General features: G+C 38.3%; 1 protein-coding gene across 24 annotated transcripts in view; it reads left to right on the top strand.

Annotated features, from left to right (window-relative positions):
• Positions 1-17,606, top strand: part of MACF1 (microtubule actin crosslinking factor 1) — a 356,335-nt gene that overhangs the window by 140,914 nt on the left and 197,815 nt on the right. For all 24 annotated transcript variants that reach the window (XM_037827638.1, XM_037827637.1, XM_037827645.1 and 21 more), the window contains exons 3-5: positions 4,358-4,447; positions 8,127-8,204; positions 11,890-11,982. In XM_037827638.1, coding sequence (XP_037683566.1) covers positions 4,358-4,447; positions 8,127-8,204; positions 11,890-11,982 — 261 coding nt within the window. The remainder of the gene's footprint in view (positions 1-4,357; positions 4,448-8,126; positions 8,205-11,889; positions 11,983-17,606) is intronic.

Below are 17,606 nucleotides of genomic sequence, written 5' to 3'. Positions count from 1 at the left end.
CCACAGAATGGAGAATAAAAGAACAAAAGAAAGAATGGGGGAAAAATCTAAATAGATCTCCGGGATATGATAGATAAAATAAAACATCCAAATTTAAGACTCATTTCTGTACTCCTCTCCAACTCTCTCTCTCCTGTCTTTTCCTATCAGCCTGTAGCACTCCCTTTAGTATTTCTTGTAGTGCCGGTCTCTTATTCACAAACTCTCTCAGTGTCTGTTTGTCTGAAAATGTTTTAATCTCTCCCTCAGTTTTGAAGGAAAGTTTTGCTGGATATAGAATTCTTGTTTGGCAATTTTTCTCTTTCAGTATCTTAAATATATCATGCCACTGTCTTCTTGCCTCTATGGTTTCTGCAGAGAAATCTGTACATAGTCTTATCGACCTTCCCTTGTATGTGATGGATCGCTCTTCTCTTGCTGCTTTCAGAATCCTCTCTTTGTCTTTGACATTGGACAAACTGACCAGTAAGCGTCTTGGAGTAGGTCTATTGGGATCTGTTCTATTTGGGGTATGTTGTACTTCTTGAATCTCTAATTTTCTGTCATAATTTTATAAGAGTTGGGAAATTTTCAGTGAATATGTCTTCTATTACTCTTTCTGCCCCTTTTGCCCTCTCTTCTCCTTCTGGGATACCCATAACACATATATTTGTGCATTACATGTTGTCACTCAGCTCCCTAAGACCCTGCTCATATTTTTCCATTTTTTTTCACCATCTTTTCTTTTGTGTGTATGAATTCAAATGACCTGTCTTCCAGTTCACTGATCCTTTCTTCTGCCTGTTCAGATCTACTCTTGTGTCCCTCCATTGTGTTTTTCATCTCCTCCATTGTGGCCTTCATTCCCATGAGTTCTGCCACTTGTTTTTTTAAGTTTATGAATTCTTCTTTATGGTCAGCCAGTGTCTTCTTTATATCCTTCAGCTCTTTTGCTGTATCTTCCTTCATTTCATCGAATTTATTTAGCATTAGTTGCCTCCACTCCTGTGTCTCAGGTGAGCTATTAGTTTGTTCCTTTGGCTGGTCCATGTTTTCGTGTTTCCTGGTATGGCTTGTTATCTTAAGTTGTCTAGGCATCTGATTTTCTTGATTAATTTATTTTGGAGCTTGTTTTCTATCTTTTACCTAGTGGTTTTCTTGTTGGTTGGCTTTGTTCTCTGGCCCCTGTTATTCAGTTCAACTTATTCTAGACCTCTAACTTAGGTTCTATTTAGTTGATCAGAATTTTTCCCCTTTTGTTTTTTCTGTTTCTTGCTCTGCCTCTATGTAACCTTTTTGTGAGTGGGTCTCCTCAGATATGGTCGACCTAGTCAGATTTTCCCAGTCAAGTGAGGCCCAGGTCTCATTGGGAGGGTATGGAGTTTTCCTGAGAATGAGACCTTCCTGAGGCCTTTAGAATTGGTGCTTTTCCTCTCCTGTCCAGCAGGTGGCGCTGGCCAGCCCGCAGCTCCCCCACCAGTGTAAGGAGGTGTGGAGACTTTAGTTCTCCTGGTGACTCTGATTCTGTCAGGGGCGTGGCTGACTGAAGCTGGAATCTGAATTCCAGCCCCTGGGGTCTGAGTTCCCAGAAGGAGGACTGCCAGTTGAGCTGGGCCTCCCTCCACTCTCCCAATCCTCAGAACTCCAGTTGTCTCTCAGGGGCACTATTCCCTTCTCCCCTCTCCTCTTTGGGGCCTCTCCAGGTAGATTCCTTGGTCAGCCTGAGTTGCCAATTAAAGACGGGGGTGGAGACCTTCAGTAGTGAATATGGAACTCAGAGACACTGTGGGTACTCTGTCTCCCCCCAAGCCCAGCCTAGTCCCTCAACCTGGGCTTTCCAATAGAAAATAACCACATATATTACTTTTAGATTAAAGAAAAAAAAATAGAAAAGAAAAACAAGAAAAAGAAAAAAGAAAAAAAAAAAAGTCTCTTTTAAAAGTCTTCCCAGCCTGGAAGTTTTGTCAGTGTCAGATTAGAGCATTTAAAGATGTGCTTTGGGCTATTGTCTGATAATTACTCTCCAACAGCTTCAGTTCTACCCCTGCCGGGGGGCTATTGAAATGCAAAAAGATAAGGGATCAGTGCGAAGCCAGAAGGGACAAAATGTAGGGAAAAAAAAATGGCTTTTTTGGAGTCTGGGAATGGGTGCCCGCTTTTACATGCCCCCACTTCTCGGAGCCCAACCCTTCTTTAGCAGCCCAGCTCCCAAAATTAGTTAATTAATTTGTTAATTAATTCTGCAGTTGAGGCTGGTTTGAGCCTCTCTTCTTGCCCTCAGCAGATTGCTGTTCTTTGGTTTTTTTTTTTTCCCCCTTTCAGGGAGCCGGCAGCAGGACAGTCTGTGAGGTCTGGGTGGGGTGGGGCGCCAGACCCCTGGTCCGGGGAACTTAACAATGTTCGCTGCGATCTCAGCTTTTCCTCCAATTCCAAACTTGCATCCAATGTGTGACTGGTTACTGGAGACCCCGAAAACACTGTTTCATAAAGTTCTTGGGTAATTGCCAGCTGCTCTAGGGGAGAGACGAAATTCTGCTCCTCACCACTCCGCCATCTTGCCCTGCCCTCTTGTATTGTTTTTGCAACTGTTCCTGTAAGTTTGAATTTATTTCAAAATAAAATTAAAAAAAAATAATAAAAATAAAGGTAATAAATACTAAAAATTCACAGTTCCTAATTATTTTATTACCTGTTATTATTGTCTGTGCTTTTAAGGTTAGTTATGTCTATTATATCTCTGTGATGGAAATATTATGTAATGGAGTGCTACTGTGCATTTCTTTTCAACATCACATTTAGTGATGTCAGCTTGAAATAGGTCACAGCTGGAGTATTTACACCATGGAAATCAGCAAATGTTTCAAATCAGGGCTAGATGTATTGTTTTATTCATTGTCTAGACTTAAAATGATGGAAAAAATGTTCGTAAAGCAGATTAAACTTAAAAGTGTGTTATGTCTATAGCCAGTATAATGTTAATAGCACAGAAAATTGAGGAAATATCCTTCCAGTATTTGAAAATTATTATCCAATTCATCATGAACCATGTCTCCAGTCAGGTAATCTACCTGTCACCTTCTTATTCCTTTACACATAAACACACAGATATGCACACCTAGCATATTTCCACTTCTATACCCAGTCTTAAGCGGTTTTCCTGTCTTCTTTCATCCTTCTTTCTGCCTATCCAAATATCTTCTGATCTGTTAAGTCCTGTCTCTTCTAGGAAGTCTTCCCAGGTGTTTCTAGCCTTTATCTTTTCCAATTCCCACTGTACTTTGATTGCTAGAATATTACAATTGGAAAAGACTTAAAAATTGTCTAGTTTAATTTTCACTCAAATGTAGAAATTCCAAATTTTGTTCTCTGCTTGGATAATTCTAGTGACCATGATTCTACTACTTCAGAAGATAGTCCTTTCTATTGTTGTCTAGAAAGTTATTTATGTTGAAAATTAGTCTTCCTTGTAACTTCTATTCTGTCTCAATGAAGTTGTCGCTAGACCTACTGCCACTTACTTTATAGCTATGTAACTAACTTCTCAGAGCATTGGCTTCCTCAGTTTCTTTTGTGGAATGGTAGTGATAAGTAAACTTCACAGGGCAGTTGTTTGGATTAAATTTTTTTTAAATGAGGTTATGTTTATATAAAGCATAATGGTTAAGGGCAAAAAAGTCAGAAAGATCAAACTATGGTCAGTTTTTCTACTTGGTGACCTTGGACAAGTCACTTAGCCTTTGTGTCTCATTTCCTCATCTGCACAATATGAATGATAATAGTAACCGACCTTATAGAAGTGAAGGACAGATGATAACATGTAACACATTTAGCAGATTTTTCCAAAGTAAGATTTGTTTTTCTATTGCTTGAATTATGAAATTGGATCTTTTTTTTTTTTAAGGAAAGAAGCCTCAAATTCATTTACTAGAAATATCTGATAAGAGAGGGATTGAATTGGAGGTGTACCCTAAAAAACACTGGGTACCTGGCATTTTAGTTTCCTTTGCAGCATTTGGGGAGGCTTTTCTGACTGGCTGGAATCATTTGTCTGTGACTGGCCTCTCTATCACTTTTTAGTATCATAATTCTCCCTATCTCTTTGTCCAAACTTTCTAGAATGTTTTTCAGTGTTGGCCAGAGTGCATAATAGATCTGACTTCAACTAACACACACACATACACACGCACATACACACACACTTCTTACCATTTCATATGTATTGTACTCCAACCTGAAAATTCCTGAATTTTATTATTTTATTTTTACTTCCTGCTTCAAATTCTTTATATTGGATTTACCTTGGACCAAAGATTCTTGTGTGAATAATAAAATAATTCATGATCAAATAAAAGTCAGTCTCTTTCATTCTTGTTCCCAGGTCCGCAAGCACATCAATGATCTTTATGAGGATCTGCGGGATGGTCATAACCTGATCTCTCTGCTGGAGGTCCTCTCGGGCATCAAACTGGTAAGTGTCTCTCTTCTTCTGTTGAGTGGCTTCAGAGGTGTGGTCCTGTTAATGTCATATCATTCCACCTTGTTGAGGACTAGGGCAATGGCCATCAATGCTTGCTCTTGCAGGTGGGAGGAATTAAGTAGAGGAGATTGTTGGTGAACTCTATTTCTAATTCGTAGTTTACAAATGATGTAATTTCATCTTAATTTAAATTGATTTATTATATATTTTCATTTCTTGATGGAATCAGGAACCAGTTGTATTCCTTCTACATCTGCATGTTTTCTCATTACTTATTCTTTATTTATTTGCAGATACTTGTGTTTTAGGAGCAGTAGATTCATGTTTAAAGGTTTTTGATTAAGGCATATTTTTCTTCCTAGAGTTTTGTTTCTAATCTGTACAGACTCCTCTTATTTTTGCATCTATTGTGAATTTTGTCTTTTTCTATGTTCAATATGGACGTACAATTTACATTTAAAAGTCTTGGTGTTTGGAGTTATTTTTTCCAATTCACCTTACTTTCCCCTTTTTGTGACTCACCAGGTCTTACAAATTGGGATCAGGGCTGAAGTTGATGTCTGAGTGCAGCCTTGAAGTAGTACATTTGGACTACCCACATAATTAAATTTGCCTGCCTCCTCTCAAAATGTATCATTGAAAGTTGCTTGTGGGAAACTCCTGCATTTATGAAGGCAAATCCTATCTGCGCCTCTTGGCTTTTCAGATACTTTTCTTATACTTGCTTTGGTTGAGGAATTAAAAATAACCTCACTTGTGAGCTTATTGTTCTATGTATTTGAGCCTAATGGAAGCAGATGATCCTGTGTGGTTCATATTCTTTCTTTAGTGTCATAGACAACCTAATTTTCATTTAGAAAGGTCCAGAGTTGAATATTGGAAACATCTGTGGGGAAAGAGAAAACTGAAGATATGCACAGGTCCCACAGTCTGTGAGCCCAGCCCACTCATTGCCTTTGGCAAATTCTTAGTCATTGTTTATTGTGGTTAAAGAACAGAATTTTGCATATTAGAGTTTGGCCTCCTTAAGTAATATTCAGCCCCTTCTAGGATTGGGGCTTGGCTTCCCCTGGGCCTTTTGTTTTGGTTTCACATATTTTTTGCCTTACAATGGAATTAATTTTATATTTTTTAGTGATCTGGAATTGGCAGAAGCGTTTGTTAGCACAGCCAGTACATGGCAAATTCTAGTTCTTCTCTGGCCCTTGTTTATAAATTTCATAAGTAATCAGAGTTTCACTTTTACTATACTGGACTTTACCCCCTTAGTGCTCATAACGTTATATTTTGGGCAATTTGACTGGTATATTTGATGCATTTGTAGTGATTTTATATTGAAAAGTGATCTTTTTTTATGACATTGGTTATAAAACAGGTTTAAACCACTCCAATCTAATTTCTTTTCCTAACCTTTGAAAACCTAGAGATGTTTATGGAGATACTCATTGGATATCGTCTTTTCACCAAAAACCATTTCTCCTTCATGGTTATCATCTCTTTCTTCCTTAGTTGATTCACAAAAGCAGAGAGGGTGGGTGGCTATGGAGAATTGAAGGTGTGTTTCAGCGTAAGAAATGTTATAGTGTAACCATCTGTGCTGGTTTTGCTTTGGTTTTGCATCATTTTGGAGGTGGGAGGGTATTTTCATATTTCTTTTCAGCTTTTTTTTTTTTATGTTGCATTCATTTCCTTTTCATTTTTGTATTGTGAATTTCCCGTTACTCTGTTGTGTGTTTGCCTTGGCTGGTGGCCAAAGGAGCCAGCAGGGCTGAAGACCCTCCGTCTGGTGAGCATGCCCTCCTGGCGCCACATGAACAGCGAAGAGCAGGATGAGGAAGATGATGATGATGTAGTAGGTCCTCTTGGGGATGCCAGCACCCCAGCTGGTACTGCAGGGCCACCAGAGGTTCTCGAGGTCTCCAGGTAGCTCAGTTACCAATTGCTTTCTTCCCTTTCCACCTGAGAATTTCGGTCCCAATGGAAGTGGTTAAAACTAATTGTACCTCTTGCCACTGTTCTGGCCCCATTTGGCACAAAGAGTATAATGTTGTCAAATCCTATTGTAACCTGGAGACCTGTGGCTTTCTGGAGGCCTTGCTGTGTTGTCTAAGTCCAGAGTGCCAATTTGTGGGCTGTGTAGATGACAGCATGACAGTTAATTGCTAATGGCTCCACTCTCCAGACTAACTGGTACTCTTTCCACCTCTCTAGCCTCCAGGTTTTCGCCATTCACCTTGTCATTTGTTTTCAAAGCAGCCTTTTATTTGCAAACCACTCACTGCATGCAGATACTGTGCCTTGGTTGATAATATATCTAGTTGTTGGTAGAGGACAGAGATTTAACTTGCATGTTTTTAGGATATTTATTTTGGTGGGGGGAATATAAGAGTAAGGATTAGATTATATAATAGGGGTATTTTCTCCTTGCAGGCCCTAAATTACAGCCTACACTCCGTTTTCCAGAAGTAGAGATTAGACAAATCCTGTCCTCATAAAGTCATCTTTTCATCTCCTTAATCTTTCTTCCCATTGCCTTAGAATCTTCAGTTTCACAGTTCTGTCATTTCCTAAGCATTTAAAATTAGTTTTGCTAAGATGACTGAGAATAGGTTCTTGCTGAAAAGATTTTTCCTAAACCTTTGACTTTAGGAAGTTATCCTGTTGCCCAGAAAGGGTTGGGCATCTTTGTAGATTATTCTAGTTTGGAAGTGTTGCTTAGAAGTGTTGGGCATACCTAGACAGATGCTTACACTCTAGTCTCTGTGTTTGGCTATGTTTCGCCTGTTTTGATCTGGGCAATGTTTCCATTGTATAGGTACCCATAACAGAGCTACTTTATATTTCATCAGCTTTTAATTATTACCAAATCTGATATTTATGAATGGATATACTCTAGAGAGAGTGATGTTTTAGTCCCAGTTTTTGTAAAATAAAAGTAACATTGGAATGTAAGCGGAAGAAGATGTTCTAGAGGTATATAGCCATCCCTGCATATACTCATTGGGCAAACAGGACTCATTCACGTCCGAATGGATTATAGTTGAGCATTGCACAGGGTACCAAAGGCATCATGTGGAGACAGGCTTCTCTAATATGACATCCAGGATTGAGTGAATAACTTTCTTTGGGGGTATTTTGTTCAGTAGCCCTATTATTTCACGCTGGGGAAAGGGTTGCTTCCCTATGGATTTTTCCACTTGTTGATTAAGCATGCATAACTCCTCGTTCCTTATAGTTTTAAGCGGGTTGCATCTAGCTCGTTTTGCCAAATTTGTAACAACGTTGGCTGCAACCATTATTGTGTAATACGCAATCAGGACTTTCCAGCCTTACTTTAGAATAGCATGTGATTTTAGGAGCTGTAGAGTCATAGTCTTTGTTCCCATTAACTTCACATCCAGAATCAAGTTCTGCCACATATGACTACAGAAGAATCTGGAGAGATGCTGCAGCACTGATATAGTGTACACATAGCAGTAAACAAGGCATTTTGGGGCCTCAGAGAGTCTGGTGACGCACATGTAGGTCCTTCTGTTAAGGAGAGCTTTATATAATGTTCCCACGCCTGGCTTCAGTCATGTGAAATTCTTTAGTCCTTGAAATGAAAGAGGAAAGGAGTCTGTGTGGTAAATTAGTATAGCTAAAATTAACATTTTATTTTTATTTGTAGCCCCGGGAGAAGGGCAGGATGCGTTTTCATAGACTGCAGAATGTGCAGATTGCCCTGGACTTCCTAAAGCAGCGACAGGTAAGACCATCCTGTGCTTCCCCATTCTGCCAGGGTCTGTTGGCATTGGGACTCTGCTTAGGGATGTTCTCAGTTCCTCTGGTAAGCCCTCAGTAAAGCCCTAAATCTGACTGATCCAGTTCTGACTCTCACTTGCTAGTGAGCAATTTGTATTATGGTTGGACTACTCATTTGGTCATCCTTATATAGAATTCCTGGGCTCTCTGAGAGGGAGAGTGTTCACAGAAAAGAATAAGATGCTAAAGATAGAACTTTGTGGACCCACCTCAGGTGGATTCAAAGTAAAGATGAAAGATAAAGCAGCAAAAAAGATGGGGAAAAAAGATGTTGCATCTAGGAAGAGGGGCAACCGGAGTGCTGAATCATCATGAAAACTAGATGAGTGGGTAAGAGTGTTGACTGCCACATTAAATCCAAGAAAAGGGTTTTAGCTGTTAGGCATTGTTGACATAAGGGAAAAGTTTTGATAGAGCAGTAAAATATAGAGTTTAGCAGACCCTAGATATGAGAAGGGAGAAAGAAGTTTTTCCCTCCCTAGATAAAGAAGGAAAACACACTTTTTGGCAATGAGGACCAGCCAGTGAAGAGGGTAAGACTGAAAATAGAGAGTGAAGAGGAGTATTAAGAGTCATAGAGTGTTAGACCTAGAAAATACCGTAGAGAGCTCCTAATCCAGTTTCTTCATTTTATGGATCAGGGAAATGAGATCTGGATGAGTGAAATATCCTGTCCCAAATTACACAACTTTAGAGCAAACCTCTGATTTTAACCCAGATCTCCTGATATGTATTTTAATGCTCCTTTGACTATCCATGCCCCTTCCACTTTCTATATGCATCCTTCTTTCCATTATTTCCTTATTGATGGAACCAACCAAATCCAGGGATTGAGGGATGAGATCCAGAGCAAACTGGTGTAGTTATCTTAGAAAAAGGAAAGAAATATACCTCTTCTTTTGAGGTACAAGGAGAAGGAAGGAGAGATTAAAAAGTTACAGGGATATTTTGTGGTGGAGAGTATATTAGTCAAGGTTCTCTAGGGAAATGGAATCAATAGGAGATATCTGTAAATATGAGATTTTATTGAAGTGTCTCACACAACTGTGGGGATGCACAAGTCCAGATTCCATAGGGCAGGTTGCAAGCTGACAACTCCGATGAAGGTTTTAGATGAACTCCCTAGGAGAGGCTGGCTGGCTGAAGTAGAGATGGAAATTCTCTTTTCTGACTGCTGAAGTCATCACTTCTCCTTTTAAAGCCTTCAACTGATTGAATTAAACCTGTTTCATTGCATAAGACACTCCCCTTAGTTGACTGTAGATGTAATTAGCCATAGATGCAATCCACTTACTGATGATATAAGTCCACGAAATGTCCTCACAGTAGTGGTTAGGCCAGTGCTTCCGTGACCAAACAACTGGGCACCATTACCTGGCCAAGTTGACACATGAACCTAACCATCACAGAGAAGAAGATGGATGAAAGAGTCAGAGAGTTCACCTGCTTAGAGTGAGCTGGATGGTAACCCAAGCAACAGTAAGGGTCAAGATGAAGTTAAATTATATGCATATGTATTAGAGTTAGTTCATTTTCAACATTCTTATCAATAATTCTCATTAACTGGGAAGGCTCCCATGGCAATTTGCTTCTTCTAAAATAATACTATTGTTATTTCTCTGTTTGCTCTAGTGCACTTTAGGCACTGTGAGGATAGGTAACATGATCTTACTTAACATTTTTGTCTTTAGCATCCGTCATAATGAATGACCCACAATTGGCACTTACTAAATATTTGTTGAAATAAATTAATAAATGAAAAGGGAAAGGAGAAAGTAAAATTGAAATGTCTGGGCATGGTAAAAGAGGAAAAGTTGAGAATTGATTAGCTGGAAGTCTCAATAAGGACAAAGAGTAGATTTGGTTACTATGATAGAATGAAAAAATAGGCAGGTAAGAACACTGGACTTAGAAAATTGGGGTGGTGGGTAGGTTGGGCTCTGGTTTTTGAGGTTTTATTTGTAGAGCAGATCTGGGTAATGGTGAGGTACAAGTTGTAGCTGTGCAGTGACAAGAGTAGAATGAAAATGAAAGTATATCAGAATTAAAAACACAGGCAAATTCTGCAGACAAGGTGATATTTGGGTTATCGACTTGAGTGTTGAAATTGCCAAGAAAGATAGTAGAAGATGAGATAGGAAAAGAGAATAGGAGTTATATGCAGAAGACTTCAAGGAAAGGATTAGTACAGCATGGAAGGTGGTTTGGCTGCGGGAGGTAGACTTCAGAATAAAAGGGGAAAGCTGTTGGATATGGAACTGAGGAATAGGAACTTGGCTAATGTTGCCAGCCCACTGCATTTGGGTTGTTAGTATTAGAAAAATGGCATTCTCAGACTGGAAGAGCAGGTTCTCCCCACCACAACCACCACTCACGACTTACAGAAGAGGAGACCGAGATCTGGCAGAGGGAAAGAACTTGCCCAGGTCACAATTAGTAGGGAAGAAAATAAGGCTTCTATTTGAGAATGCCACTAATATTGTTTAGAGACATGCAGATTTCAGTTCAGTTGAAGAAATAAAAGGAGAACAGCTCAAGTACAGTTTGCCACAATTGAACAGGAGCTTGTTGAGGGCGTGACAGAAGCTAACAAAGGGGTTGAGGTAGAGTGAGATAAACCACTTCTCTCTGCCTGGCACAGTCTTGGTTTTAACACTGAATGTCTTGTCCCAGGAAACCTCTCAGTTACCAGCAAACCAGGATGGTTGGTAACCCTATGGAGGGAGGAGGGCCTGTGTGTTTGGGTAGATTGTGTTGTTGGAATGAGATCTTAGGAGTAAAGCAGAAGCAATGGGAGTCATGAGTAGGTGTGGATATCTGCCACAAAGGAGGGCAAATGGAGATGGGAGCAGGCCAAAGACTGGTGAGGAAGAAGAAGTATTTCCCTTAACCTCAACAAACAAACAAACAAACAAACAAAAAAAAACCAACAAAAAAATCAGGACTCTGATGACTTAATAAAAACATCACTTACAATATCATGTGCTTACAAATTGCCTTACTGATGGGAATGCAAAATGGTACAGCCACTCTGGAAACATATACCATCTGACCCAGCAATCCCCTCCTAGGAAATGAAAACTTATGCTCACACATACTTCTGTACATGAGTGTAGCAGTTTTATTCATAGTTGCCCCAAACTGGAAACAACCCAAATATCTTTCATTAGGTAACACCCTGTTTATCCATATGGTAAAATACTACTCAACAATTAAAAGGAGCAGACTATTGATACATGCAAGGACATTGGTAAATCTCAAGGACATTATGTTGAGTGTAAAAAAACAGTATCATAAGGTTACGTACTATATGATTCCATTTATATGACATTTTAGAAAAGGCAAAATTAAGGACCATAAACTGATCAGTGGTTGCCAGGAGTTAGGGTTGGGGGTGGGGTTTGACTACAGAGGAGTAGCACGAAGGAACTTTTTGGGGTGATAGAACAATTCTGTTATCCTGATTGTGGTTGTAGTTACACAAATCTATCCATGTGTTAAAAACTCATAGAACTGTACACCCAAAATGTCAATTTTATAGTATATAAATAATGAAAATCTGTAAACAAAACAAAACAAAACAAAAAAACACCCCAGGGCTCTGAGAGTGGCTTTTGTTTCTTTTTCAGGTGAAACTAGTGAATATTCGCAATGATGACATCACAGATGGCAACCCCAAGCTGACCCTGGGCCTGATCTGGACCATTATTTTGCACTTCCAGGTAGGGTCTGTGAAATTTGGGGTTTCTGTTGCTTGGTTTGGACAGTCTATGAAGAATTAGAAGTTGCACTACCTTCCACAGGCAGTATTGAGCCTTCCTTCTCTCTGTTTGGCAGTGAACAGGGTTGGGGGTAGGAACCCAGAAAGGAGGATTAAGACTGTCCTGAAGACAAAGCTGTTGTATCCTAAACACAGAACTTCCTAAGCATTTGTATGATGACATGGGGAGATTTCTCACTTCTTTGTGGTTTGGCCCTGTGATTGGCAGTCTGGTTATTAGAAGTCTCTGTTTGCTCAGCTGAATCAAAGCAGGGCTCTTTAGGGACTCAGTATTGGGGTAGAGAGAGAGGTTAGTTTCCATGCTTTAGAAGGATGGAGTGAAGGCTAATAATCCTGCTTTGATGTAGATTTTTCTTCATCTTAAGACAAGTCTAGTTAATTGTAGCACCTTAGTGGCTGGATTTGTTTATGCCCTTGTAAGCACAACCTTGTGGCAGCCATCACACCCAGGAGCAGTGGCATCCTAAGGAAGCACTCTTCATTCATGTGTGGTCACATGGCCTTCCTGTTACTTCCCCCCTTCCTAAGAAGGCAAATCCTTTTCAAGTCTGGATTGCTATTTGAAAGATACAGCACAATTTTTATGACTTTTTTGAGTCACTTTAACCAACCAGAGCTGTTTCTCAGACCTAATTATTGCATACTAGGCTGGTGGATTAGAGGGAAATTCTTTTAGCAGGTAGGAAAAGAAAGCACTGACTTCCAGAGCTACAGCCATTGTGAAATCCTAATTGGGGAGTTAGTACCACCTGCTGGTTGAATGTAGACCGGGCTTTGGTGTCTCAGAATTCCTAAGATCCTGAGAAAATTCTGGGAGCATAGGGCTGTTTCTTGAGGCTTTCTTTGGGACCACTGCTGGCAATCTGGAGCATGGATAGGTTTAGGAATGTGTGGAAGTAACGTATTTTGGTAGAAGCATCGAGTTTTCTCAGGCATGCTTTGGATGTAGGGATTACCAGGAAAATGAACTTAACAAGAATAGCTTGGCAGGGTGAGAACAAGAACAAATAGAAGCCCTTTGTTGAGCTCTCATAGAGTACTGTAGTTACACCCTTAGAACACTTGTGAACAGAGGAGTTTTTTAAGGGAAACTTTTTTTTTTTGCTACTGATCTACCCTCACTGTGGTGCCTAATGCTAGTCTTATAGGCATGATATAAGAAGAGTCTGTCCAATGTGTCTCTTGTTTCCTGACTGCAACTAAAACTCGTAAAAAAGACTAACTCAGGGGCCAAGGGATGAAAACTGAATTGTTTAATTAAAACTTTGCTAGGGCAGGAGAAATAGGGGTAATGCAGCGTGTTCCTTCCCTGAGCAACTCCATCAGGAAGAACGTTTTCTCTCTATCTTTAAAAATTTGTTATGAGAAATTTCAAGGATTTACAAAAGTGGAGAAAATATTGTAAACATCACCTAGCTCAACAATTAATAACTCATGGTCAGTGTTGTTTCATCCATATCTTCATCTATCACAGACTATCATTGTACCATAAAAATGAATAATTTCTTAAAATCATCAAATATATGATAAGTGTTCAGAGTCCCCCAGTTATCTTATTTTCAAAAACTCATTGGCTTGTTTGAATCAGAATCCAAACAAGGTCCACATATTTCATTAAATCCCCACCCCACCCCCCACCCCCACTATTTATTTGTTGAAAAAATCCAGTCTTTTGTGCTGATGACATCTCTGGGGTTTTCTAATAAAACCCTATATCATATTGCCTGTAAATTGGTGGTTTTGATTTAGAAACAGGGGCTCAATCACATTGTTTAAATTCTTTTCTGGCAAGAATGGTATTGTACACGTAATGTCAGGCTGTCTTTCTTTCTGTGATGCTAAGATTGACTAGTGGGTTCAGATGTAATCAGCCTGATCCATCCATTTTAGGTTCATTGTTAGCTTTTCATCTAATAGTTTTAGCAGCTGTTGATGCTTATTGCTAGTTCTAATGGTGATACTTGCATTCTATAATTCTTCTTCATCAGTTAGTTATAATACTTCTATAAAGAAGAACTTCACCTCATCAATTACCTGAGGGAAGGCAGGATAAATGCTCCATCTTTCCTTTTTTTTTTTTTTTTTACCAGTTTTCAGAATAATTAATTGGTTCTGTAGATCCTACAGAGGAGGCCAATGTTAGTTTCTTTTTATAGACAGAATTATGCAATACTTGTGTTTTTCTCTAAAATAACAAATCATGAATTTATCTAGATATTTCTAATTCAGATTTAGGATTAAAGGGTTTCATTTAACTTTGTTGATTTTATATTTGTATCCATTTTTTTCTTATGCCAAAAATCTTAGTCCTAATAACAGCAGCAAATGACTTACTTCCTTTTCCATATATACACACTCCCACATATTTGTAAAGTTATATATATGTAATATAAATGATTCAAAATAACTATAAATGTTCTTAACAATATGATTGCTTAAAAGTTTGTGATTTCTTTGTGGTACTTTTTGTCATTTTTTTTATTTCCCAAGGACAAACAAATGATTGTATTTTAAAGTCATTTGAAATAATTTCTGTGTTGGTAAGCCATCAATTCAGTACACAGTTAGATTCATTTGTTTTCATTAGCCTTCAAGTTTTAGAGATTGTGTTATTCCCTTTCAATTTTATATTATATAGATAATCTACATTGTTCCAAAGTAAAATTTAAAAAGTGAATATAAGGTATATTCAGAGAACTCTAGCCTCCATTTCTGTAACCTCCATCCTGTTTCTTCCCTTTCCCTATAGCTAACTATTTTAAAACATATTTTTGGTTATCCTTCTATTATTTACTTACTTTAGGAAAATACTTTTTGTGTTTTTTTTTTAGGGGAGATTTTTTTCCCCCTTTGACTTTTAGAAAATATTTTTGTGATAACATATTGTTTCAGTTTCTCAGGCTGCTCAAAGCAGATACCATGAAATGGGTTGGCTTTAAACAACGGGAATATATTAGCTTACACTTTGAGCCGTGAGATTGTCCGAATCAAGGTATCATCAAGATAATGCTTTCTTCCCAAGGACTGGCTGCCAGAGATCCTTGGCACCTCTGCTGCATGGCAAGGCACATGGTGTTGTCTGCTGATCTCTCCCTTCTTGCTTTCAGCTTCTTGCTTCCATGGTTTTTTCTTTATCTCTTTGTATTCATTCTGTTTATAAAGGATTCCAGTAAGTGGATTAAGACCTATCCTGAATGAGGCAGGTCACCCCTTAACTGAAGCATCCTCATTGAAAGATCCTACTTAGAATGGGTCCATACCCACAAGAATGGATTCTGTTTAAGAACATGTCTTTCTAAGGTACAAACACCTTCAAACCACCTTTACAACACAAAATTTCCGTTTTAACCATTTTTATGTATATGATTCATTGATATTAATTACATTTACACTATTGTGCTGCCAACACCACCATCCATTACCAAAACTTTTTCATCACCCCAAACAGAAACAACCCTGTATCCATTAAGTAATAACTCCCCATTCCCCCTCCCTACCCCAGTGCTTCTGTAACCTGTAATCTTTATGTCTCTATAAATTTGCATATTCTAGGCATTTCATGTAAGTGGAATTTCTTATAAGTGGTATTTCTGTCCTTTTGTGTCTGGCTTATTTCATTCAAGATGCTGTCTTCAAGGTTCATCCACATTGTAGCATGTTTCGGAATGTCATTCCTTTTTTTTGTTGTTGTTCAGTTTTATTGAGATATATTCACATACCATACAATCATCCATGATGTACAATCAGCTGTTCACAGTACCATCATATAGTTGTGCATTCATCACCCCAATCTATTTTTGAACATTTTATGTCATTCCTTTTTATGACTGAAAAATAATCCATTGTGTGCATATACCACATTTTGTTTATCTGTTTTTCTGTTGATGCACACTTAGGTTGCTTCCGCCTTTTCACTACTGTGGATAATGCTGCTAAAAACACTGGTATACAAACATCTGTTTGAATCTGGTTTCAATTCTTTTGGGATATACCTAGAAGTGGAATTGCTAGGTCATATGGTAATTCTATATTTAACTCTACGGAATAACCAAACTGTTTTATACAGTTTCTTTGTTGTTATTTTGGGGTTTTTTTTTTTGTTGTTGTTTTATACAGTTTTGATTTGCCTTTTCCTAATGGCTAATGAGGATGAACATAGTACGTTCTTTTTAAAAAACAGTTTTATTAAGGTATAATTTACTTACCATAAAACTTACCCATTTTTAAGTTTACAGTTCAATTATTTTTACTGAGTTGTGCAGCTGTTACTATAATTCAGTTTTAGGACATTTTCATCACCCAAATAAAATCCATCTTGCCTGTTTACAGTCCTTCCCTGTTCCCATCCTCAGCCTGCCACTAATCTATTTTCTGTCTGTAGATTTGCCTTTTCTGGGCATCTCATATTAATGTAATCATACAATAAGTGGTTTTCTGTGTCTGGCTTCTTTCACTTAGCATAATATTTTTTGAGATTCATCTGTGTTGTAGCATTTAACAGTACTTCATTCCTCTTTATTGCTGAATGATATTCTATTGTTTAGATATACCATATATTTTGTTTATCCATTCAACAATTGATAAGCATTGGGATTGTTTTCATTTTTTGGCTGTTATGAATAATGTTGATACGAGTATTCGTGTACCTGTCTATGTGTGAATGTGTGTATTTATTTCTCTTGAGTATATTTCTAGGAGTGAAATTGTTTGGTTGTATGGGAAATTTATGTTTAATTTTTAAGAAACTGCCAAACTATTTTCTAAGGTGGCTACACAATGTTACATTCCCACCAGTAATTTGTTATTTGTTATTGTCTGTCATGTCTGTCTTTTAAATTTAGCCATTGCAGTGGTTATGACATGGTGTCTTCTTGTGGTTTTAGTTTAGAGGAAAATATATTCTTTACTTGAATTCCACAACACATACTGAGTTATCTGCTGTGAGCAAGGCCTAGGTGGTATCTGTGGGAGACACAAAATTGAACTGGACACAGACTATATTCAGTTTGACTATATAATTCAGGGGGAGTGAGAAGAGACATTTCACAAAATAACTTTATGGATGCTTAAAGAATCAGGGAGGTATTGAACAGGGAGATGAAACACAGTAGGTATTCAATAATTGATAACAATTTTTTATGATTACTAATGGACATTATGTAACTTCCACGACTTTTGACTTATTCCACTGTTCTCTGCCCTGCTACCAGTTTTATAGAAAAGTACAAGCAGCTTTGGTCTAGTCAGTTTTCTGTATGCATAATGGCTACTAGAAGGAAGCTCTGCTGTCAAGAGTTTTTTCTCTGAGTTAGGTGTGACTAACTACTGGTTTTTTTCTTTGCTATTCTTGAAGACTTAGTGTTTGCTGATAATTAGCTAAGTGTTTTGGGGGTGTGGGAAAAAGTTCTCTGCTTGCAGAGCTTTGACTTGGCTGATGAAGGATTATATAGGCCCTCCATCCTCTTTGTCTTATTACAAGTTAGGGTGTGATATGTTTCTTGCAAGTATCTGTCATTGTGGTAGTCTTTTACTATTGAGTGTCTATTAGCTGTTTCCACTAAGACT

Source organism: Choloepus didactylus, chromosome 2 (assembly GCF_015220235.1).
Source record: "Choloepus didactylus isolate mChoDid1 chromosome 2, mChoDid1.pri, whole genome shotgun sequence".
NCBI lineage: Eukaryota > Metazoa > Chordata > Mammalia > Pilosa > Megalonychidae > Choloepus > Choloepus didactylus.
This window is presented reverse-complemented; position numbering and strand designations above follow the sequence as displayed.